Genomic DNA, 25,888 nt, shown 5'->3' with positions numbered 1-25,888 from the left:
CCTTGAGTTTTGGAACCTGGTTTAGATTGTGCCATGTTGCTGCCTTCTTCAGATTTTTCTGTATCTTTACCGGAACTTTTCCTAACATTTCTTCTTGTTTCTTTTGTGCTAACAGATGAAGTGATAGTATTGTATGTTTTCAGTTTACTATTTTTCATGACCAAGTTTTTCACATCTTTTTCAATTTTTTCCGAAACTCTATGACTGCTCAAATCTTGGTATCGACTTGCCGAGTTATTTCTGAGTTTATTCGTTACTTTTACTTCAATTTCAGTGCTACTTGTGATCTTAGTTTTCATGGTAGTGGAGAGAGTAGAGGCAGCATAGCCTTTGTTTTTTATATCAGATCTTTGCTTAGAGGCAAATTTTCTTGATTCATTAGTTACTTCAGGAACTTTCTCAACTTTTCCAGAGGATAAACTATTTGTTGATTGATTAATTATTTGCTGCTCCTTGGGGATATCTTTATCAGAGAAAGAACTTCTATTAGAGGGTCTGACCAAGTATTTTGAGTCACCCTGATTGGCAAGCTTCAAAATTTGACTTTTACTTTCTGATTTAGAACTTACATTTGTACGGCGAATGGTAGAGGATGTTGTGTTCATTTCATTGGAAAATTTACTGTTGGAGAAATTTCCAATTTTTTGAGGATGGCGTTCAGTGAAAGAAGACTTGACATCTTCATTTTTGGGTTTGGGAAGGTCTACACTACGTTTCTGAGAGGCTACTTGTTGGGTAGATGAAAGCGAGGGCTTTTTTACATGGGAATCTACTTTATCTCTAGCAGAATGCATGACACGTTTCACTTTATTTGCTGATTCAGAATCCGATGAACTTAAATTGCGCTGTTTAAAACCTGAATCAGTCTTAGCAAATACATGCTTCATTGGCGAGGAGTCACTGGGTATCATAGGTTTTGGCAAGCCGGAGGAAGTAAACCTTTTACGTGGCCTTTTTCCTTCAGATTGCTCTTGACATAAAGCAGGTTTTAGGGATGAAACGGAAGTATCACGCCCGGCTTTCTGAGCTAAAGAGGAAGAAAACAATTTCTTATTTGTACCTTTGGCTTTTTCTGCGTATGCCAGTGAAGCGGGTCGTTTCGGTGTTTTAACACTTTTTTCTCTGTGTTTATCACTATCGGAGGCAACAATGTTGCTAGCATCGTCATTTATAATAGAGACCTGAGTCGAAACTAATGACTTTACCTTGAAAGTGGGGGCAGCTCGCTCGACAGTAGAGCCTGAAAAGTCAGTTTCAGCTGTTTCAGAGCCTTGAACATTTTGCGCCGGAGATTTCTGCGACTCCTCCACTGCTACTGTTTCGTGCAAAGTCGTTGCCATAATTTCAACTTTTCCTTCATGGTTTTTGTTTGACAATGTTACATCTCGAGCTGTCTCAATTTCATCACAGGAGCATAATAAATTAGTGCTGGTCGATTTTACAAAAACATACGTTGAACCGGATTTTGTAGTGAAGAGACTGCCTTGTTCCTCCGAATCCTCAGAAAAACCGGTGCTGCGTTGAGAGGCAAAATCAGGGCCTGAAGAATTATCAGAAAAAGATTCACTTTGAAAACTGCTTCCTTTATTAGTGTCTTCTTCAGTTAGTGACTGAGATGTTACTTGAGAATCATTCTCGGAGTAGCTGGTTAGACTGGTGGGAGCGGTGGAGGCTCCTGATTCATATGAGTCTCCGGTGTCTGCTTCTCGTACATCTGATGTAAGATCAAGTTGGGTTCTATGGGAGTCTTTCTTAACAGGAGCTGATGTATTGAGGCTAGAATCTGATTGGCTCAATAGTTTTTCAGAGTCACCAACCTGCTTGGAATTGTTTTCATTTCCTAAGTCAGAAGATATTTCAGCTTTTATGGGAAATTCGGCAAGTTCACCAGATCTGTTTGATAATGAAGAGGGTAATGAAATATTTTCTGGGTCCATCGTCTCTTCGTATTTTGTACTTGGGGTGCATTCCAATTCTGGATTAACACTTTCTCTCTCTGATGTTTTGGGTGTTGAACTGCATTCCACATGAGTAATTCTATCTGCCTTGTCATCGATGTCTTTATGAGAATCAGATTTTACCAAGCCTACAGGCTCTATAGGAGTCGATTTATCTGAGACAGATGAGACTAAAAGTGCATTCTCTCCGATAGACGAATAAAGACTTTCATTTGCATGAACTGGCAAAATTATCATGTTTTCAGGTAAATCTACCAAAGCAACTTCGGTTCTTGCTGCGATGAGATGTGATGATAGAGACTCTCCAGTATCCCCAACCTTAGATCTTGATAATTTTTTCACCAATACAGCTGGCTCTTCAGCATTCTCAAACTTCGGAAGCGGAGGTTCCAAAATTGGTTCGATTGAATCTTCAAAAATAAGTTTGGTTTGCATGTCTTTTGGGTCTTTGGAAAGATTTGTGCATGTTTTAGGTTTCTTCACCAACAATTCAGGATAGTCTTGTTGATCCTCTCTATCCTTTATTATGGATTGTGCAGTCGAAACTTCATCAAGTGAACCTTCACTCCTTCCTTCGTAATGCGATTCTGTTGAAGCATTAGACTGGTTAACTTCATCGAATTTTAAATTTTCAGGGGATTCTAGGTCTGTCGTATCATGGGATGCGAGTGATAACTTATCATGGTCTCTGTTTGTTAAATTTTCTACATCAGTAATAGTTTGAATCTCCTCATGTGTCGTTTTTATAGACATGCCGTGAGAGTCCTTAATAGGGCTCTGGGCTGAACGACTCTCTTTTAAGCCAGGAAAGTCCTCTACAGCGCCTTCTTTTTTCGTCTCGTTCACATCCGCAACCTCTAGAGAAGGGTCTTCTTGCTGGTTTCCTTTAGATTCGATTGCACTCTTTTCCGTGGTATCATTACTTTCGGAGGAATTTACGTCCGCTGTCCTTATCTCGTCAGGGATAGGTTCTGATTCTACCACCATTTCGAGGTTTCGATTCACTGAAATAACGTCAGCTCTTTCAAAGCTTGAGGAATTTTCAGGGATTTGATTCCTTTCAAGTTTGTGGACAGTTGGTACTGCAACATCACTTTGATTAGACTCATTTTCATCAGCGTTAGAGTCACCCTGCTTTCGATCTTTATCCTCGATAGAATTTATTACATCTTGCTCAACATCATTTTTAGAAGAGGTATCTTCTGATTTAACTGTTTCCTGAGGGATCTGTTCAAGATCCACGACTTTCTTGGGGCTAAGCTTGGGTTTATCCTTTTCAGAGGAGCAGGAGTCATCGAGGAATTCCTTCTTTTCTAACTCCAAGACTACAGATTTTGCAACATCACTTAGAATGGCTAGTTTATCATCATTGTCAAAGCTTTTTTGCTCTCGATTCTCAGCTTCGATAGTGTCCATTTTCTGTTTAACTTCAGTTTCCGATGCAGTCTCATCCGCCCTTACCATTTCAGAAGAAATTCGTTCAGGTTCAATTCCTTCTTTGGGACTAATATCATCTAATTTACTTTCATTAATCTCAGAGGTGGAGGAGCCCTCGAAGATTTGATTCCTTACAAGATCCAAGAGTCCTGTTTTCGGTTCCTCACTTAAAACGGTTTGATCACGATCATCGCTAAGCCCTTTCTTTTGCCGATCCATAGTCTCGGCGGGGTCAGATTCACGTGCTTCCTCTGTTTTACATGAAGTTTCTTTGACGATCTCTAGAGAACATCGTTCAGGTTCAACATCTTTTCTCGGACTAACATGCACGGATTCATGTTCATCCATTTCAGAGAAGGTTTCAAAGATTTGATTCCTACCAAAGTCCGCGACTTCCGATTTTGGATCTTCACTTAAAACAGCGTGTTTATCACCATCTTCCCGGCCATCTTGCTTCCGATCATCATCCTTGATAGTGCCTACGTCTTGTTTAACTTCATCTCCAGATGGAGCCGTTTGCAACGTCTCTCTAGGGATTTGATCGGATTCAATGACTTTTCCGGGACTGACATGGGCATCTCTCTCAGAAGTGACAGAGTCTTCAGGAACTTGATTTCTTTCGAGTTTTCCGGCTATTTGCTGAAGATCTTCGCCCTCGACTGTGTCCATTTCACGTGTTTTCTTAGAACTAGATGAAGTTTCTTCTGTTCCGACGAATTCTCGGAGATTCTGATCAGTTTCAACTTCTTTTTCAGGACTAACGTCGACTGTCGTACGATCATCCTCCTCAGTGGTGAAAGAGCCTCCAAGCGCTTGAATACTTTCGAGCTCCATGTGTACTGATTTTGCAACCTCACTCGGAACAGCTCGATCACCGTCACCGTCGGAGACTTTCTGTTCTTGATCCTCAGGTTTGGCAGGGTCAAGTTCCTGCCTTAGTTCCATTTTTGAGGACATGCCTTCTGTTTCGGCTATTTCTAGGGAGGTCAGTTTAAATTCATTGACTGTTTTGGGAATGATGTCGACTAATAGACCATCAATCTTTTCACGGATGGAGGAGGCCTCAAGGATTTGACTCCTCTCAAGCTTCTCCTTTACTTCTATGATGACATCACTCTGAGTTACCCGTCCATCGTCATTGTGAGAGCCTCTTTCTTGTTGATCCTTGGCCTCGATAATGTCGGTTCCCTGTCCGACTTCAGTTTTGATAACTGCGATGTCAACATTTTTCTGGATAACCTGTCTATCATCACTGTCGAAGCATTTCTGGTCTTGATCCTCAGCCTTGGTAGTGTCCAATTCAGGTCTGTTTTCAGTGTCAGATGAAATCACTGCCTTGTTCACCATAATGTCTCGAGGAAATTGTTTAGATTCAACTTTTTTAGGGCTAACATCAACTGATTTAAGTTCATTTTCCTCAGAAGTGGAGCAGCCTTCAACGATTTGGTTCCTTTCGAGATTTACGACTCCTGATGTTGCAAATTCACTTTGAGCAGACTTTTCGGCGTCATCAACAAAGTCATTTTCCTCTTGACTCTCAACCTTGATAGTGTCCATTCTCTGTCCGACTTCATATGTATTGACAGTTTTTTCAGAATTCACCATCTCTCGAGAAATCTGTTCAGGTTCAACGACTTTTCTGGGGCTAGCACTGGTTGATGTATGTTCATCTTTTTCAGAGGCGAAGGAAGCTTCAATGATTTCATTCATTTCAAGATCAACGACAATTGATTTTGCAACTTCATTTTGAATAGCTTGTTCGCCTTCATTCAAGCAGCTTTCGCGCTCTTGATCTTCGGCTTCAATAGTGTTCAATTCTTCTATGGCTGTATTTTCAGGTGAAGCTCCATCTACTGTGATGACTTCTTGAGGAGACTGTTTAGATTCAACGACTTGGTCAGGTTTAATATCGGCGGATGCACGTTTATCTCCTCCCAAGGTGAGAGAAGCTGCAATGATTTGACTCCTTTCAAGGTCGGCGACTTTTAATTCAGCAACTTCACTTTGAACAGCCTGCTCGTCGTCATCTACCGTGCCTTCATGCTTTCGATTTTTGCCCTCTGTAGTGTCCGTTCCCTCTCTGACTTCATTGTCAGGTGATGTTACTATCGCTGCAGCGACCTCTAGGGGAGACTGCTGAGACTCAATGACTATACCACGGCTAACATCGGCTGATACACGTCTATCTTTCTCAAGGGAGGCTGAGGCGTCAAGGATATAATTTTGAACGGAAACCTCCTTTTGAATGTCCTCTTCGCCACCATGAGCACCTTTTGGCCGCCTATCTTCTGCTTTGATTGAGGCCTCGTCTGGTTCATCTTCCGCTTTAGATGGCGTCTCTGCAGTTTTCTCTACCTTTTGGAGGATGTGTTCAGGCTCGACCACTTTCCCTAGGCTCGATTCTTCTGGCGTAAGTTCACCTATTTCAGAACTTTTGGTATCCGTAAGGATTCTTCCCTTTTCTAACTCCTTCATTTCAAAGGATATTTCAGTTTGCTTTTCGGGAGCCTGTGGCTCTTCAATCACGATTGGGGTTTCCTTTGAGGAATCATTCGCTTCAAAGAACAGCTCATCAGTTTGCAGTACACCTTTCGTCGTGTATTCTGCTTCAACAGCCATACTAGAAGTAATTTCAGCCGCAGTTGGCTCAATCTGTTCAAGACGGGGATGGGCCATCACATTTGACTTACAGCCGAAGTCCTCGATAGCGGAAATTGCAATCTCACCTTGAATGGTATCCACTTTGTCACTATCGGAGCTGTCCTGTTGTCGATCCTTAACTTCAAATGTGATCTTTTCTTCTGTGTCTCTGGACGAAATCATTTCTGTTTTAACTATTTCCCTGGGCATCTGTTCTTGCTCATCAGTTTCTCCAAAGCTAACTACAACTGATTTGAATTCATCTTCCCCTGAAATTGAAGACCCCTGAACAGTTTCTTTTTTGTCCAGATCCTTAGTATACAATGAAACTTTATCTTCCTCGGCAAAAATCTGTTCAAAATGCATTGAAGAAACTTCCTGATAGAATCCTTCAATCGTTACTGCACCCTTTTTTTGACTACGATCCGTTTCAGAGAGTGGAAAGTCGGTCTTTAGTTCATGTCCTACCATTTTTTCTGGTTCATCAAGCAAGCGAGGAATGATTTCTGCAGTAGTTGGCTGAGCCTGTTCTAGGCTCGAAAAATCCGTTAAATTTGGCCTGCATCGAAGGTCACTGTCAGCGGAAATTGCGACATCCCATTGATCTAAATCCTCATCTTGTTCAAGCTTCTTTTCAGAGCCCTTTTGCTGTCGATCTTCGCCTTTGATTGCACCTTTTTCCTGTCCGCTATCAGTTTCACGTGACGTCTCTTCAATTCTCATCATCACTCGAGGAATATGTTCAGCTTCACCAACTTCCCTTGTGCTACATTCAACTGACCCACATTCATCCTCTTCAGAACTTGACGAGACCACCTGGATCTTACTTTCTACCAGCTCTTTGGCATCAATCATACTTTCAGTTTCCTTTTCAGGAACCAACCCGACTTCAAGAATAGTATCATTCGGATACGTTTCCTCTATCAGGATAGCAGCTCCGGCGTGAGTTCTACTTCTTTCCGCGAAAAACTCCTCAGGTTCTGGTACCTTTTCCGTCGTTTCTTCTGATTCAGAGGCCTCAGTGGAGAAGATTTCCGAAGAAGATAACACAGTGCGTTTAAGACTCGAGGTATCCGTCCCAGTTGCTTTATTTTCAAGATCACTGACAGTCGGTTTTGTAAAATCTCTCTGAATGGTCTCTTTACCATCATCTTGTAAGGCTTCTTCTTGTCCATCCTCAGACTTTATTTGGTCCTTTTTTTGGACATTTTCAGATTCAGATGAAATAAAATCCGTTTTGACCATCTCCCGTGAAGAATTCTCAGATTCAACGCCTTTTTGAGGGCTAATTTTTAATGACATAAGTTCATCTTTGTCAGAGGTGGGAGACTCTTCATGCAATAGATTTCTTTTAAGCTCCTCGACTACTACTATTCCAATGTCACTGGAAATAACTTGTTCACCATCATCGTGGAAACCTTTCTGTACAGGATCCTTAGCCTCAATTGTATCCATTTCTAGTCGGCCTCCAGTTTCCACTACTGTTATGTTAACGTCTTTTGGGGTTAAGTGTTCATCATTATCGTCTAAACGTTTTTGCTGTTGATCTTCAGCCTCCATAGTAGATACTTCCTGTCTGATTTTAGTATCAGATGAAGTCATTTCAGTTTTCACTGTTTCTCGAGGAAACTGCTCAGGCTCGATGATTTTCCCAGAGGTAAGTTGGTCTAATACACGTTCATTATTCTCGGAAACGGAGACGGTCTGATAGATCTGATTCCTTGCAGGTTCCTCAAAAACCGACACTGCAACCTCATTTTCAATATCCTGCTTGCGATCATCTTCACTACCTTTCTGCTTTCGATCCTTATCTTCGTTTGTGTCGGGTTCTTGCGTATCTCCAGTTTCACGCGAAGTTTCTCCAGTTACCGCTACTACGCCAGAGATATTTTCAGGTTCAACAACTTTTTTGGAGCTGGCTTCAAGTAACTTGAAGTCATCCTTTCCAGAGATCGACGCTTCTGAAAAAGTTGCTTGTCCTTCGAGGTCCTTGATTTCAAGGATTACTCCAGTTTCCATTATAGAAGCTCGTTGAACTTCAAGGGCAATACCTTCCAGATGAGCTTCTTCAGTTTCGATTGGAACCTCTTTCTGAGAACTACTAGTTTTAGAAAGTGACTCATCAAGCTGCTGAGCCTCGTTTGTCGTTCTCTCTTTTTCAGCAGACATGGCAGAAATGTCTCCAGCAGAAGGTGACCCCGTCTCTTCAAGACTTGAAGGAGCCTTCAGAACTGGCCTCGGTCTAACATCCTTGACACCGGATGCTGAAACGTCACTTTGGATTAGCTGTACTTCGTCATCATCCCAGCCTTTTTGCCCCTTATTCTCGATCATACCTTCCGTGTCGGATGTAATTTTTTCTGGTTTGACCACGCACTCACGAATAAGTTCGTATTCAGCGACTTTCTCGAGACCATGTTCAACTGACGATTCATCTTTTTCAAAACCAGACGAGTCCTGATGGGCACTTCCTTCTTTAAGCTCCTTGATTTCAAGTGATATTTCAGTTTCTATATTGAAAGCCTGCTGAACATCAAGGAGAGGAGCTTCCGGATGAGTATCTTCAGTCACGACGGCAACCTCTGTTTGGGAGCTAATTGTCTCTGAGAGTAAGTTTTCATCAGTCTTCAGTGCCTCTTCTGATATTCTTTTTTCCTCAGCAGATATGGTTGAAATCATTCCGGAAGCTGACTCAGCCTCTTTAGGACTCGAATGATCTGTAAGATTTGACTCAGGTCCGAGGTCCTTGACTGTAAAAGTTGCATCTCCACCTTGAATTTGCTGTATTTTATCACCGTTCAAGCATTTTTGCGGCTTGTCCTCAATCTTGGTCGTGACCTTTTCTTGCGAGTCTTCGATTTCAGATGGAGTCATTTCTGTTTTGGCTGCATCTTTGGGAATATGTCCTGGCTCGACGTCTTTCCTGGGGCTAAAATCAGTTAATCTCAATTCATCCTCACAAAGAACAGACGAAGTCATGACAGTTTTTTTGGTATCCAGATTCTTCGCATCCATGTTGATGGAAACTCCTGATTCCTTTTCAGAACCCTGCTCGAGTTCCATTCGAAGGCTTTGGGGTTTTGCTTCATCAATCATGATCACAGAATCATTTGAAGAGTCTCTTTTTCTGGATAATAAATCTTGACTCGCCAAAGCTTTTTGCGAATGCTGTTCTACTTCAACACACATATCAGATGTAAGTATCGTGGAGGAAAACTTAGCCTGTTCAAGGCTCGAAGATTCCGTCAGAATTTGGATGCGTTCAAGGTCCTCGACGTCTAATACTGCAACCTCACCAGGGATTGATTGTTTGCTCTTACTTTCAAAATCTGCTTCCTGTAGATCTTCAACGCGGATTTTGTCGGTTTTATGGTCTTCAGTTTCAAGAGAAGTAACTTCGGCTTTTATCATATCTGAAGGGCTTGGTTTAAGTTCAAAAGACATAACTTCGGCCTTATTAGAGCTAGAATGATCTTCAAGAAAAAGGTTTCTGTCAAACTCTTCCTTTACAAATAATACTTCAGCTTCCTTATCAGAAATATGTTCAACTTCGATCAAAGTGCTTCCCGAAGTTGCTTGTTCATTTGGTATCGTAGGCTCTTTTCGGGAGTTACTCATATCTAGGTGTATTGCATCAGTATTCAGTCCTTCTTCTATTATTCGTTGAGCTCCATTAGATGAGGGAAGACTGCTTTCAGTGGAAGGAAAGTTAGCTTGTAAAAGCCTCGATGATTCTAGCAGTGTCTCTTCATGCGCGAATTCCTTCACCTGTGATACTGTCACCACGTTTTGAACGATCTGTCTGCCTTCCTCGTCAGAGGCTTTTCGCTGGCTTTCCTCAGTATGAGCCTCCTCCTTTTTTCGTCCATCTTCAATTTCCCAATTCTCTGAATTTAAAGCATCTTTAAAAACTCGTATTCTTTCCAGTTCTTTTATTTCTGATATTACTTTGGGGTCTTCTGATGAAATTTGTTCACTTTGAATCAAAAGGGATTCCGTATGAGCTTCATCAGCAGTATCTTTCGGGGATTTACGCCGCTCAGAGAAAAATTTATCAGTTTCCAGTACCTCTTCCGTCATTTGCTGTACGTCAACGGACATACTAGGAGTATTTTCACCAGAAGGCACCTTAGTCTGTAAAAGGCTCGAAGATTCCGTCAGACATTGTTTCTTAAAATCCTCCTCCTCCAACATTGGAAGCTCACTTTGAAAAACATGTTCACCCTCATCTCCGAAGGCTCTCTGTTGATTCTGCACCTCGATTGTGTCTATTTCCTGTGTGCTTTCCGTTTTAGATGAGACTTTTTCTAGTTTATCTGTGCTTAAAGAGATCTTTGTTGGTTCAAAGACTCTTCCAGAACTAAGTTCGGATGTTACACGTCCACCATTTTCGGCACTTGAAGAATCTTCAAGGATTGGTTTCTTCTCAGGCTCATCGATATCATAGAATTCGGTAGTTTCCTTTTCAACAAGAGCAATTTTAGTGAGAGCACCCTCAGGGTGCACTTCTAGATCTTTCACATCTGGTAATTCGACTGTATCTTTAATGACTAGTTTGTCTAGTTGTACTTCTTTATGCTCGATTAAATCGTTTATCAATGTATCGTTAGTTTCAAAAGAGATACCTTCTATTTTGACTGTATCTTGGAAAATATTTTCTGGTTCTGCAGTGCTTGTGAAGATAGGCTCAACTGATGAAAGTTCACTTGAAATGAAGGTGGAAGAGTCCTGAATAATGTTTTTTGTTTCAAGAGCCTTGTTGTCGGATAAAATTTCAGTCTCCTCTTCAAAAATCCGTTCAGCCGTAACGGAAGAGACTCCTTCATGCGATTTTTTAGGCATGACTGTATCAGCTCTTTGGGTGCAAATGGTTCCAGAGAGTAACTCAATTGACTTGGGTGGCTCTTGTGAGATTTTATCTGCTTTGACGAACATTCTGGAGGTGATTTCAGCAGAAGACCCACTTTGTCCCCGACTCGAGGAATCTGTTAAGGCTCCTTTACATTCAACCTCCTTAAGTTCTGATACCTCAGCCTGAATTACAATAGTCTGCTCATCTGCATCGTCTGGGACTGTCCGTTGAGATTGCAAGGCTTCTTTGCATTCAAGGCCTTCGGTTTCTGATGCTTCAACCTGACGTGCATTGGTCAGCTCGACTGGATCGCTTCCGACTTTGTGTTGAAGTTGCTGCGATATGCTACTGTCCTCTTCCAGATCAATCTTATTTCCTATCGATATCTCATCACCTTCATGTAACTTTTCAGAGAGAGGGTCGCTATCAACGGCTACATCATCAAAACTTGGAATCGGTTTACTCCCTGTCTGCTGACCATCCCTTTCCAGATCAATCTTATTTCCTACTGATACCTCATCACCTTCATGTAACTTTTCAGAGAGTGGGTCGCTATCAACAGCTACATCATCAATACTTGGAACCGGTTTACTCCCTGTCTCCTGACCATCCTCTCCTTGATCAATCTTATTCCCTACTGACACCTCGTCACCTTTATGTAACTTTTCAAAGAGTGGGTCGCTATCAACGGCTACAACATCGAACCTTGCAATCAGCTTACGCTCTGTCTCTTGGACATCTGATGATTCAATTTCCTCCCCAGCATCCTGAGCACCTTCATCATCCAAACCATCTTCATGTGTTTTCTTAGCCTCGGTTGCAACATGTTCTTGTTTAACCGTGTTTTCTCTCGCTAGAGTTGTCTTTTCAGTTTCAATTGATTCATTGGCCTTAAATTTCGACAAATCCTCCAGTCCTTGAGATTTGTCATTCCTGGATTCTTGCACAAGGATTTCTTGTGATATGTCAATTTCTGTTAGCTCTTCTTTACTCATTTTCTGTAATTTATCAGTTGTTTCCAGACTGGTACCAAACCGCTGAATTTCAACCTCAGCATGATCTGGAGCCTTTTCAAATAAGCTACCTCCAGACTCTTGGGCTGACGACCAAGAATTTGAGGACTTTGAGTTGATTTCTTCGATGACGGACACAACCTCTATATATTTTGTACCCTCTTCGTCTTTTGAAACTTGGCCTTCCAGCATAAGCATATCAGGCGTAGGCATGAGAACGTCTTTTTCTGCACGCGTTAGCTTTGAGTAGCCTGTTAAGTTTCCAATTTTTGGATCTACCTCATCAAAAGTCGTATTGTACTTTACATTTAGATTTATTTCTGAAGCGGTTGTCAAAATGGAATGCCTTTCAAGCAAAATTTCATCATTTTCTGATTCTTTTTGAGATTTGGGCGATGAAGAGATGTTCAAAGGCTCTTTTCCAGGGGACAAAGGTTCTTCGTTGTCTGGTTTGAAAGAACTGACGATTCGTCGATCAAGATGCTCATCAATTCCCGTCATAGAAGTAGAATTGGCTCCTTCTTTTGCGGACTCGAGTTTTTGATTATTCACATCTCCACTCGACATAAGAGATGACGAACTAGATTTATCAGCAACAGGGACCGTGCCACTTCCTCCTGTAAAATCTGCGGTGGCTTGGTTTAACTGTGAGATAGATAAAATACCTTGCACAGAAAATTCAGGTGTAGACTTACTGAGTGGAGTTTCACGTATCTCATCATGTTTTTCAAGAGACTCACTGGTCATACGATGCGAAACACTGATTGTCTGAGAAATTTGGTGGGCATGTGTTGCGAGATCTTCAGTTTCTGTTGGGAATTCAATATTTGTGGATAAAGCACTGTCAGCATTTCTTTCTTCTACCTCAGGAGCCTGTTGTTTCAATTTTTCAGTTAGTTTCTGAGAGCTAACGTCGGAAGTCAGCACAATTGCAGATTTTATAGGCGCTCCGACGTGATGCGGCTCGTTTTGCAAAGGGGTGGAACTAATTCCGTTTGGTTCAATTGGTGCCGTTGCTACATGTAAACGTGAGCTTGGTTCAATGATACTTCCCTCCATCTTAAAATCCACATTGGTAATTTCCTTTTGAAAGGGTTCTACAGATGATGTACTTACAACTTCATCTTTATTTAATTCTTCGATGATCTGGGTTGATTCACCAAGATTCTGTGATGTAGTCTGGCCTGGTTCAGATGAGAAGTCGCGTGATATTTTAGAAGCTTCACTAACGAGTTCAGCTGCTGGAACAATCGTCTCATTGTCAGTTCCGCTGCTTAGCGAAAGACCCGAAGGAAGAATGACAGTTGTTTTTTTTGCTTCTGCATCTGCTAATACCTCAATAGGATGATATGGAAAATTCAACGGTTGCCCTGGATTGTCTGCACCTGGATGCGGGGGCAAAACTTCATCGTCCATATCTTGAAGATTCGACAAATTTTCTGAAATGTCATATGATTGTTGAGAGTCTGATAATTCAGTCGATAAAGCAATTTGAGAAATTTCTAGCACCTTTGCTGATTTAGAGAGGGATTGAGATTCTGAAGCTGAGGAGATATTAGACGTACCATCTGTTTGAGACTGTGCTTCCACAGAATGCTCAACGCTTACTTCTACATTATTATCATTGCTGGAAATGTCAGCTGTGAGTAATTTTTCTTCAGATTTGGAATTTACTTTTGATTGCTCCATAGTTTCATCCGTTGTTTGATCTACTACTTGTGTTTCCGAGATCTTAATGAGTGATTGTATTTCAGGTATCGAGTCTTGCATATCTGCCGGTGAGCTGATGGCTACTTTGGACGTTAAACTGTCCTCAATAGAACTCTCTGACAGTTGATTTTTGTGTTTGGAGGGCAGTCGAGTTTCTGAGGGTACTGTGGGGCTGGTATCAGCATGTGCGTGATTAAATGTTGATTTCTTATCAAAAGCACTATCAATTAGTGCTTCAGAGGTAGATACTGAGGGAGAAGCATGTTGTGCCAATGTTGTGCTTGCGATTTGATGAATAGTTTCAGACAAAAGACCACTTTCCAAAGATAATGTGCACGATGATTCCGTTAGAAAGGGCACATTTTCAGTGCTCTTGGAGTCACTGGCTACTGAGAGCGGCAAATCTAGACCTTCAGACGTGCGTGGTTCTTCCACCGAAATGTTTTCCGATGGGTTTTTGTCATTGTCGGAGATAATATTCTGAGTTAAATGTGTGCGCGTGTCATTTTTGGCAGTAATTATCACACGTTCATCGGTAGAGTATGAGTCTATCTTTTGGTTGTCATTATTCACTTCAACATGAGAGTCAGCGTTGGCAGAAGTGGCATTGAAATACGTGCTCTGACTTTCAAATTCCACATCAGAATGTGATTCGTGGTGTACATCCACATCATCGAATGCAGTGCTAGATACACGCACGCTCTGAGAGTCGAAATCGGAACGCGTGATACCGTCTACTTCAAGGCGTTCCATGGTCGGCATAACTTTTTTTGGAACAATTACCTCTTCGACGACTTCATCTCTACTTTCATACGTGAGTGAAGTAGAGCTGACCTTAGGTACAGTGGCATGGCTTTCACTTGACATAATATCATTAATCAATGTTTTAGTATCTTGATCCAATTTAAATTCTGGGAAGGATTCCTTTTCATCTTCAGCACGTTCATCAATGGAAACATGAATTTCTTTTTTAATCATTATGTCTTCAACTTCCATCTTATTAGACTCTATCCGGTTTTCAGTACACAAAGCTGATACTGAGTGTTTTTGCATCGGAAGTTCGGCGAGAGTTTCCGTCTTGGATATCCTTGAGGAAACATCTTCAGATGTTGTCGTAAAGACTATACTATCTGCAGACCTGCAGACATCATGCAATTTCGTATCGAGCCGTTGCTGATCGCTTGGGACGGATTCTAGGGTTTCATTTATTGTTTTGAGTGATTCCTCAATACTTATAATGCTGGACAGAACTTCATTCGTTTCACTGGTATCATGCGTTTGTCTCACGGCTGTTTCTAATTTCGAGAGGACATTCTCCTCAAAACTCATAACTTCGGATAGTTTTTCACTGATAGTTTCTGCTCCTCGTGTCTCAAAGCAAGGCTGCGCTGAAAGAGTTCCGTCATACTTACCAGATAAATCATCAGATTTAGATTCAGACTTTGAATCTGAACTCTGTAATTCCTCAAGGTTTGTTCCATGAGAGGATATTTTAGCTGAGATCAGTGTTTCACGTATTTCGATAGCTGAAGGATTCCCTACGGATGACGCCGCAGCTGTATTGGGTTCACTTGAAATCTTAGCATTTGAGATTGCTTCATCCTCATTTATTACTTCCCCTTCAGAGTGCAAGTCCTTGGTATTAGTCTTGTCAGTTGTATCATGAACAACTGACTCTACTTCAAGAATGCGATCGATCTTTGAACCACCAGCATCCGTCACTTTGGTAATCGTTTCATCGGTAAAGATTGCGGTTGTTGATTGTGCATCCGAAACATTTATTAGTAATGATTTAGCCGTCGAAGACTTCTCCGATATGAGCTCTTTTTCGGACAATTTTTGAGATATCATTCTATGCTCTTCTTTTGATTTCATACTTTCAAGCAGCAAATTTCCTTCATTACTAGAGTAGATCAAGTCAGGTTCACTTACAACTTTGGAACCTGCGTCCAGAATAGCCTCAGCGGTGGTTTCGTTGCGTTTTGTTGGGTCTGGTGCTGGTGATTCTTCATTCGTATCACCGCTCAGGGGTACGGTACTAGCAGTAATGAGTGTAATCTCTTTCACTGAATCTAAAACAAGCCTTTTATTGTCATCAGAGGATGGAGAATCAGATTTTCCTCCAGCTTCAAAATCTGTACTCAAAACTTTCACAGCTGAGGTTTTCTCGGAGGGAGATTTTGATTGTGATTGTGATTCAGCTAATGTAACGGATACTGCATCTGACACTGACTGGTCCTCTGTTCCATCACCTCCAACTGAACGTCCCTCGGATTCTTTATTGACGCACTCACTTAATTTTTTTTCCTGTGCATGCCTTTGTTCACTATTGGTTTCATCGAGAATAATTGGAGCGGCTTCCTTTGCTTTTGATTCTTCTTCAACTTTAAAAAGTGAGTCATCCCTCATAGAGAAACTTTGGTTTAGGGAGGTGGTCTTGCTGTCATGTTGAAGTTTAAATGTTACATCAAGGTTGACGGGTTCAGTTATTACGGTTTCGGAATCAGAGATTTTGAGACGCTTTAAATTCGATTTTAGAGGCTCGTCAATTGCGTAATCTCTCGTAAGATCATTGGAAGATGTTTCAATGTCAATGTCATGTGTAGACTTAGGAACTAAATTTCCCGGCGTCTCACTTTCAAGTGCACCGGAAGAGGTTATATCAGGTTTGTAATCGATTTCAGTGTCAGGTTTGAGATTAAGTTCAGAGTCTGAAACTGCGTTTAGTGTGAGCTTACTACCTTGCTCTTTAAGTGATATTTTAGCAGAGGAGACTACTCCCAATTCATCTTGGACCTGCGATGGCAAGGATGAAATTTTTTCTTCAAAATTATCAGGGATGGGGTCACTAACCAACAATACTTGTTCCGTTTGTTTAATATCTAAATCACAAGGTTTGTGATCTGAAATTTCTGACTGATCTGAGTGTTTATGATCTGCTTTTTCTGAAGTTTCTAATGATGCTACAGTTTTGGAATCCCAATGGGAATGTCGTTCAGGGTCGGTGGCATCTTTTTCAGCGGTCACTTGAGCAATTGCCGAGGTTCGGTATTCAGAACAATTAGATCTTACATCAGAACGATTGAACTTCTCAATGGCTTGTTCTGGGACATGAGGCAGAGTTTCATTGTCACCGCTGTATTCAAATTCCTCCTGATGCAATGGTGCGTCTCCTCTCGTTGACAACGAAAGTTTTTCCATGGGGTTCAGTCCACTCTTACTTACTGTCTCATCCAAAGTAGACTTATTCAAAGAGCTAGATTCTTCTTGAATCTTGGGCTCACTTTCAGATTTCAAATTTGATGTGGAACTTGGTTTAATTTCGTTTCCTGGTTTGGAAACTCCAAAATCAAGCACATTTAGATTCGGCGCATCTTCGTACTTCGAATCTCCAGGAGTGCTCGGGACAGAAGGAGTCGGAAGTTGTGAAATGTTTGGACTTAATCCGATATCTCGCTTCTCAATCTCGTCAGTAATTGTCTCGGCATCAGACTTCTCAACTTTTAACAAATCGGTGTGATCTCTTTGGTCAGTCCTGAGTTCTAATGGGCTGGTGGCGACATCACAGAATCTAGCTTTAGACTCTAAATCATGAGGCATCTCTGCCAGACGTAGACCTGTAGCATCTGGATGGATTGGACTAAGACCAGCATCCGTTAGTTCTTCCTCTTCGATATCGACGTCAACTGCCGTGTCAGATGTGAAAGCAGTCGGCTGAATAGCTGCACGTGGAGAGCCACTCATTTCTGATGATACCGTTCCACGAGTCAGACTAATTCCCGTATCTGTAATGTGGTGAGAGATACTGTCATCCGTTATTGGACTCTCATAAAGAGTGGGTTCTTCTGAGCCATGACGGTGTAAACGCTTCTCATTCGTAACAGAATCCTCAATGTGGACTGTTGTTTCCTCTGAAGCACGATGGTGAACTCGTTTCTCGCTTACGACAGATTCCTCAATCATTAAGGTTGACCCTTCAAAGACGGTACTCGTGCTAAGGTACTCTCTTTCGATGTGAATAGTATTTGACTTTTCGGTGAGGCTTTCAAATCGCGACATTTTGGAGTCAATTTTGATCTCAAGTGCGGAATAATCCTTTCCTTTTGGTCGAGTGTCTGATAAATTCAACTCTAAAAACGTGGTTTTTGGAGTGGGTGGCTTATTTTGATTAATTTCAGTTGCGTTGATTTTTTCTGGGCTTCTTGGATCACTTTCACTAGGTTCTGAGCTGTCAGAGCTTGAAAGAACTGATGGAGACCAAGCCACTGTTTTCGTAGAGGGAGCATTTAATTTACTTTTTTTTATGGCATCGTCATCTTGTGGATCAACTTTGGACAGTTGTGAAGATATAATCGTACTGCCATCTGTGTCTGCTGAACTTATCTCGGGTTTTCCTTCACCTTCTTCGGAACTAGACTGTTTTGCGGTCACCAGAGTTTCATGAGAGGAATAATCGTGCTCTTGACTTCTACTTTGGGCATTGAAAGCTTCATACTTGCTTATTATTGAAATAACGTTAGTAGTGGGATTTGTTATAGGGCAGGGTTTTGGCAGTGGTTCTTTGGCTTTTGATTCTTGTGATTTGATAGAGAGAAGAGAGACAGTTTCATCTTCACTGGGTTTAGGTAACGTCGCTTCTTCGTTGAAATCTGGTTGAACTGAAATGGATGTCTCGGGCTGATTTTGCGTTTTGGAACCATCAAAATCCACTGAGCCATCATTTCCTTCAGTTGAAGCAGTGTGCACTAGAGAGTTCCAAAAATATAACAGCCGAGTAAGTACAAATATAAGAAAAAAGGGTAATATCACTATACTTCTGAGTATACAATTTCAAGAACTCACCTAAGAGGAAGAGATTCCGTTGAACGCATAATACGATCAACCCGTAGTTCATACATCCATACGTTATCATAAGAAATTCACACATATATACTAATCAATTCAACAAATTGACGCAATAATTTCCAAATACTTTTTGAAATAAGCAGAGGCCGAAATGAGACTTTTTTTTTAAAAAGAAGGGATGGATACAGAGTGCTGCTTGATTTGAATCGAAACAGACTGAACTATCGAATTCCATCGATAACACTGACAAAACAAAGCGCACTGATCACAAGACTCATTCAATCAAGTGGATAATGGGAGGAAGGAGAAGGGAGATCAGGGGATAAAAGTCAGATGATGACTTCAGCAGGAGAATATGGTGCGGAGAAAATAAAATTTTTCGGTGTGAGCAAGAACAGATGAGAGGTGGGTGGAGAAGCGTTAAAATAAAAAGGGAAAAAGCTGGCGAAGATTTTCTTTGTAGAGAGACTAAAAATGTGTTGACGAGGAGGGCTGGCTGTGCTTGAAGAACATTTAAAGTCAATGCGCGAAATTAGGTACTGGTGACCGAGAGTGATAAATGTTTCAGCATCTTGGCTTTCATCATAGCTTGTTGTCTTCATTATTTTTGAAGAAACCACTGAATACAGAGCTATGCTGCTTGCCGACAATTGAGAGGAAAGACCTAATCGACATCATGTGCAATTGAGACCACACTGCCTGGTAAATGAACAAGCAAGGGTAACTTAAGAGAAAGAACTGCAAATATTCCAACACCACATGTGAAATCACGAAGATTTTTTCTTCAGTAGGACGCAATTTACTTATTTCCAGAGTGAGACAACACAAATTCCCAAATGGCGAAACAGAACTCGACGTATTACCGACAATTTCTGCATGCCAGTCTGCCGCAAGCATGCTCAACGCGTAATCACAGATTTTCTAAACTAGCTGAGACATAATAAAATTTGAAACTTCGGAACTATAGAGTGAATAGGCTGTGAGCCACCTGATAGATTTAGAAGAATAAAAAAATGAAGACAAAAATCGAAAAGTATATGCATGAGAGTGGTTAATACCTCTAAAACTAAGTAATAGTGAATGGGCGAGAAAATTAATGAATTACAGTAAAGAACATAAAATTTTGAGTGATTCATGAATGGTGTCGTGCAAACTGTAACTGCATTTCTTAGAGCATTGGAACCATAATGCAAAATTTGCATCAAACACTAATTTTTTGACGCCATTTCTGAGTGATTGATCGCAGAGAAACATTTTGAATCGTAACTTTACCCAAGAACACTTGTAGTTGACCAATTGAACGGTTATCATACTTGTAAAAATTTAGTGTCGATACAAGAAACTTATCCGGAACTATGAAACTGTTTGCTCAAAGTCTTTGTGCAACTGATAAGCATGCAAATAAAGCATGGTTGCTGAGGTTCAGTGATGATTCTTGATTTAAACGAAAAATACCGACACAGGCTCATGAACTGCTTTGAAAATGGTAGGTAATTTTCAAGTCCTTCTTTTCAGCAAATTTAAAAAGGCTATAAACAACGTGAAACTAATCATAGATACAAATTCTTTTCAACATTAAAAAAAAAAAAAAAAAAAAAAAAAAAAAAAAAAAAAAGTCGAGTGTAGAGTAAAACTGATTGACCACGACATGCACTTGCAAGAGTACCTGCCAGTGCTGACATAAAATTGAATTATTAAAATATAATGTGTACAGTTAAAGTTTACGAGTTATTCTACAAAGGATACAGTATAAATTTCATGGAGGAAGCAGCCTCAAAATTACTTTTTTTTATTTTTTTTTTACTTCCGGTAGGATAAAAAAAAGAAACAAACAGATACTTGACCGAGACTTTACGTATATGGCTTGAAATTTTGAGATGCGTCTTGTATAAACTATGAGTACAACAGAGTAGTTTTTGGTTGAGAGAGAGAGAGAGAAAAGACGACAAGTATGGAACACAGTTTAACTTTCAGTGAGCTACAAAAATGAAACTTAGTAAATAGTCAAGCCGAAGAAAAAAAAAGTGTGAACGTTAAGTGAGCAAAATGTTCGCTCGATACTCAATGCAAACAATGGTATATATTATTTAAAACAAAATAAAAGCGGGTTTAGGTCTGCGTGATAAAATAAAAAATGATTGTAGAGGTTGTACAGGAGAAAACCAAAAAAATAAACAGGGAAAAGCTTTTGCGAGGTCAAAGCCATGCGTAAAGAAGCGCTTAGGAAACCGGGAAGAATATTGGGAGTGAAAAGGAGACACAAATCACTCTCTGTTTTAGTTCTGAAAAACCTCGCTGAGAACGGACGGAGACCTTCGGTACTTCTTCTCGTCTCGAGGATAACACAAAATTTGAGAAATTGGACATTTAAACTTTCAGAATCTATGTCAAAGTATCTTCCCTGTCATTATTTTAAAAACAAAAGTTGAAAAATTCATTTCATTTAAAAAAATGTCCCAATTATTTTCGCGTTAAAAAAAGGAGAAACCTCCAAAACATGGGATATCTATAAAGATTTCCAGCTGGTCGCCAAATTAAGACATTCAAAAAAAGTGATGTCAAAATACTGGTACGGACTTTTCGGGTGGACTGAGGAAGATTCAATCTTTTGCATAATTATCGTAACTCGATATAAGAAGAGAATTACGGCCAAAGAAGCTGGCATCCGCATTCCCTATTCAGCTAGATTTCCAGAGGACTATAAACTAGAGAATGAGGTGCGATTTGCAAGTAGTAACTTTGGCCGGAACATAATGTTTTGTCGACGAGGAGAAATTATGACCCTCTACTCGGTCTATATTGTACGAGGATATGTATTTTTTTTTTTTTTTTAAAAAAAAAAACAAAAAAAACCCTTCCCAGTCACAGACAAAGCAGTAGAAAACGCTCAGACACATCTCTGCAACAAAGACTTGAAAATTATATGCATGCTGTGTATATGTAGATATATTGACGGTATTTCATGAACGTACATAACACGACAGAAAAAATGATATAATTATTTTAAATTTATTTTCAAAAACTTTCGGACTTTCGCAAAATCACGGACCATTTTTTTTCAGCATCAGCATATTCAAACAACTAGTCAACTGGTAGTCTTTTCAATAATAAGCCCACAAGATTCTTTTGGGGGACTTGGAAAGTATTACTACTTGCATATACCGCACCTGAATCGGCCAGGGCTGCTTGGAAGAAAATGCAAGCCAATATACATATTTATTGCTTCAGTAGCAGCCGATGATTTTGCTCTTCTTCCAACCTGCCCTGGTTAGGCGCCTTGTAAATTTTGGATTAGCACACACACCCTACACTCACACACACTCACATAATTAAAAGAGGGTTGCCAAATTGCAGGAAGAGATTTTTTTTTTATATCATGTGAAAGTCACTGAATAAGAATTGAAGAATACTCCATGCATTTTGGCAGCCCGGGATGAAAACAAAACAAACAAATAGTTAAAAATCCAAGGAACTCATACACTTATAGAAAAATTCACGGAATGGTTAGGTTGTAATCAATGGCTTGAAACAAGGAAAACGCATTCTTCATGTGATGATTAAAAATTAAAGTTCTTTACCGATGGGAATAAATACATTTTCTCAGATGGGATTTGACCTCACTATCTTTCCAAATTTTTGAAATACTTGGTAGGTATTAGAAAGGAGATAGTAAAAATTACGACTGTTCTGAAGAAAAATAATATTTAGTGTTCCGAGACGTAGTTGAGTGAATTTTTTTAGAGTCATGACGTGGATACGTGTGCTTTGACTCAAGCCATTAACTAGAATTATTCAGGTTAGTATTTTCAAAAAAGGAGAGCTCTGAAAAAGTTTCCATTTTTTGAGAGGGTAAAAAATTGGGTTACTTCGAACCGTTTTGCTCCGAAAAGTGAAGAAGATAACCTGCGTAAATTATCATCATATGTCACTGTCGGAGTAGGTACCAATCTTTGGATTTATTTAAATTCTAGAGATATGTTACTGAGAATATTAATATGTTCCGATCATTAACACGTAATAATCTAGATCGTGGTTGCGCAATTCATAAATCGTGTTTTGATGGTTGTATTTGAGATGAGTGAGAAATGATAAGATATATCCAAACTTTCAATACTAGCATTTGGTATTTGAAAAGATATAGCAGGTTAAATGTTCATTTCGTAAAAAAGGAATGAACCATTTTCATACCGGAGGGTTTGGGGTGCAATGCGTCGAAGGGGGAGGAGACATCTATCGTTCGCGGAAAGGAAGATTGGTCAGCCCAAGCCCAGCACGGTATTATTTTATTCAACCACACAAATGCATACCTTTTACACATTTCAAAACACACACCACCCTGCCACTTTTATGCACACAATCATTACAGAATATACACGATGCGTGGGACAAAAGACTCTAACAATGGGTCGGTTGCGCTGGTCACAGATTAGTGTTTTACAGATTCCGTATCATAGATCAGCAAAAAATAAGAAGATCTGTCCAAACACAAAGTTTCCCTATCCAATAATAACGGAGATAATCCGCACTGTCAATCGAAGGCGAAAGAAACGATGGTACGTCGTCATCGTCACCTTCGGTCCAAACTATCACAAGCGCTATGCGACGTTTCAAAATTTCCGCCGCCATTTTAATTTTTTACGAGGAAATTGTTGGTTCTGTTTCAAAATTTCACTGAATTTTATCGACAGCTTAGAGAAAATTCAGTAAAATTTTCGGACAGCTTCGTTCCACAATTTCTCTATAAAAAATAAAATGACGGCGGAAATTTTGAAACGTCGGATGGAGCTTGTGATACTTTGGCCGGAAGGTGACGATATGTACTACTGCAATGAATGACGTCATACGCCGAGTTTTCCGAAGGGTAATATTTCCGTTAATACTAGACGTAGAAAATAGGCGAATGAGCAGATCTTGGTATTTTTGGCTAATTTTCAAGCTTGAATAATCAAATTGAGATTCTAAGACAAACGCAACTAACCCATGAAGGAGTTTGTTTCCGACTTCGTTTGGGGCCTTAATAATCAGAACCATAAAAGTTTTCCTTCGGAATCAATGTCAACTTTCAGATATGTATTAAAAAAATAGACACCGGAAGACACGTTTCCTCATTCTAAATAGAAGAAAGAAGCGAGACAGGTACACATTTCTGAGAACGTCTCACGAAAACAAGACTAATTTTTGCAGTGTTGTATCCGTCAACAAACACGTCTCGGTGATCAGAAAACCACTAAATACCCCATACAAATTGCGTATTGAGCTAACTTCGGTGTGTTTTGTAATCGAAGAGTTTTTCCAAAGCACACATAATATTTTCGAGAGTTTATTAATACCGAGTATCAGAAACCGAGGACAGGTTTTGCGAAACCTGGCTTGCACTAATTATTATTTTGGTGAATGCTCGATTCGACATTTCAATACTAAACTTGGGGACTCCCCCCGATTGCAGAGTTTCAAAATTCCCGATCTACATTTTTCGAAGGGATACAAAACCCAAATTACTACAGATATCTTTCGTGTAATCTTTGAACGAGACGAAAATTACGACCCAATAGCTTTTAGATGAAAACAATTAGTATGCCGAGATTTTTGCAACGCCGTAAACGTGATTTTGATTTCAAACAGCCATCGATGTTAGTTGATAACATAACAAAGACACTGACGCGACGCAATGATTCGATAACTTTAAAATACGCTTGCTCTTTTTCGCGCAAAATTTTTGATGAGGAATCGTGTCTGACGATGCTGTAATAATTATATCCCTAACTAGAAATCCATCCAGGCCTGAATACTCGATCAAAGCACTACAGCGGAATAAATGATGGGTAGAGCGCACCATCTACGCACTAAAAATAATTTGTTAGATTGTAAAATTATACCAATTTATAAATCATCATCTCGAACTTCAGAAAAGATTTCTATCAGATTCAATTTTTATGATTTTATAAAAATAAAAAAAACAATAAAACCTGTGATTTTTTGTATGCAATTAGTACAGTGTGTGCCGTACCAGGGAAGAATACCGTATTAGACTTCAGACGTTGCCATATTTCCTTCAATGAAAACTGAATTTCCTGGGAAACTTTTGGAAATTTTCCCTAAAAATTTTCAGACAATATTGTTCGCACAAGAAACTAAAATATCAGAAAATGTCTAGAAAAAATATGCATGAATTTCGTCAGAAATACATTTTTTACCCAGGGAAATCCGGCGACTTTCGAATATTCATAAGGCGTTCTTCCTTAGCACGGCCGAATAGATGCGCTGGTACCCACGCAGGCCGTCCTAGATGTTTCAGTATCACGTGACTATTTGGTCGATTAAAAACTCGAAGAAATATCCATGATATTAAGGAAGAAAATCATGATATCGTTAAAAAGTAATGCGCTGAAACGCCAGAGAACACACTGAGAAAACCAAGGGAAAAGAATAATATTGAGCCCGAAAACATGCGCATAGCCGCCACACACTTTGATCGGGTATCCAGGCTTTCCACGCAAGAAAAGCGACACTCGATGAGAAGATACTTACACCCGAAACTGATTAAAAAACACTGATCGATAACTAATATGATAACCACCAAATAGGCTTTCATATCAACATGATACGAATTATTCGGGTTTCACATGGCGAGCGCGAGCACTGTCTGTAATCGCACGCGGAGGCACACATCAAGCGCGCGTTTCAGATGCACCTGGGCCGGAGGGAGATGAATAAAAAGTGAAAAACGTAAACAAAACAAAACACAGACGCGGCTAGACGGACTGCCTACGTCACGAATTGAAGGGGCCGATCGAGCGCTTTATTTACATGAGATTGCCTAATAGGCTAATTCAATTGGACACACGGTTGCCGCGCATTACGGATCACTCTCGTCGGAGATTCAGAATCCAGTAGAATTTCCGAGCGACTTGGCAGCGCCGAGCGCATCTTTGCATCCCCGATCATTTTGTTTTGCATTCCAAGGTGAAAACGTAAAAATGCACCCAAGTGCACCGGGAAAAGGGTCAACGGGACAGCCCGGCCTCTCGCTTTCTTCGTGGGTTAGTTCTTAGTTAATGCACTCAAGGATAGGAGGGGAGGTGGTTAGTATCCCTTCCTTCAGTATTTCATCCCTGCAGTGATATTCGACTGACCGAGAAAAAGAGAAAGGTAGAGGTTAAGCGAAAGGGAGCGGCCAGTAAATTGGGCCTTGACCCTAGGGATTTGATCCCTGCTTGACCCCTTCGAGAGCAACTTGCATCATTGCACATTTGGTGTGTGAGGTGACCAATATACTGCCGTGCTAAGGAAGAACGCCGTATGAACATTCGAAAGTCGCCAAATTTCCTTCGATAAAATGTTTATTTTTCAGGAAAGTTATGGATATTTTTCCTTGAAATTCTCAGAAACTTCAGATGAAATTGCAAACACGATTGCCTATAAAATTGGAAGGA

The 25,888-nt window shown here is 40.3% G+C and overlaps 1 protein-coding gene across 1 annotated transcript in view; it reads right to left on the bottom strand.

Annotated features, from left to right (window-relative positions):
* The window catches only part of LOC109035693 (uncharacterized), a 60,763-nt gene extending 35,455 nt beyond the window's left edge, over positions 1–25,308 (bottom strand). Inside the window, exons 1-2 of the mRNA XM_072298862.1 lie at positions 24,984–25,308; positions 1,206–18,355 (exon numbers count right to left, since the gene is read on the bottom strand). Of these exons, the coding sequence (XP_072154963.1) occupies positions 1,206–18,355; positions 24,984–25,047 (17,214 nt within the window). The 5' untranslated portion in view covers positions 25,048–25,308. The remainder of the gene's footprint in view (positions 1–1,205; positions 18,356–24,983) is intronic.
* Between the last annotated feature and the right edge of the window lie 580 nt (positions 25,309–25,888).

The sequence above is a fragment of the Bemisia tabaci genome, chromosome 3 (assembly GCF_918797505.1).
Source record: "Bemisia tabaci chromosome 3, PGI_BMITA_v3".
Lineage (NCBI taxonomy): Eukaryota > Metazoa > Arthropoda > Insecta > Hemiptera > Aleyrodidae > Bemisia > Bemisia tabaci.
The sequence above is the reverse complement of the archived record's forward strand: the minus strand, read 5'-3'. Positions and strand labels throughout refer to the sequence as shown.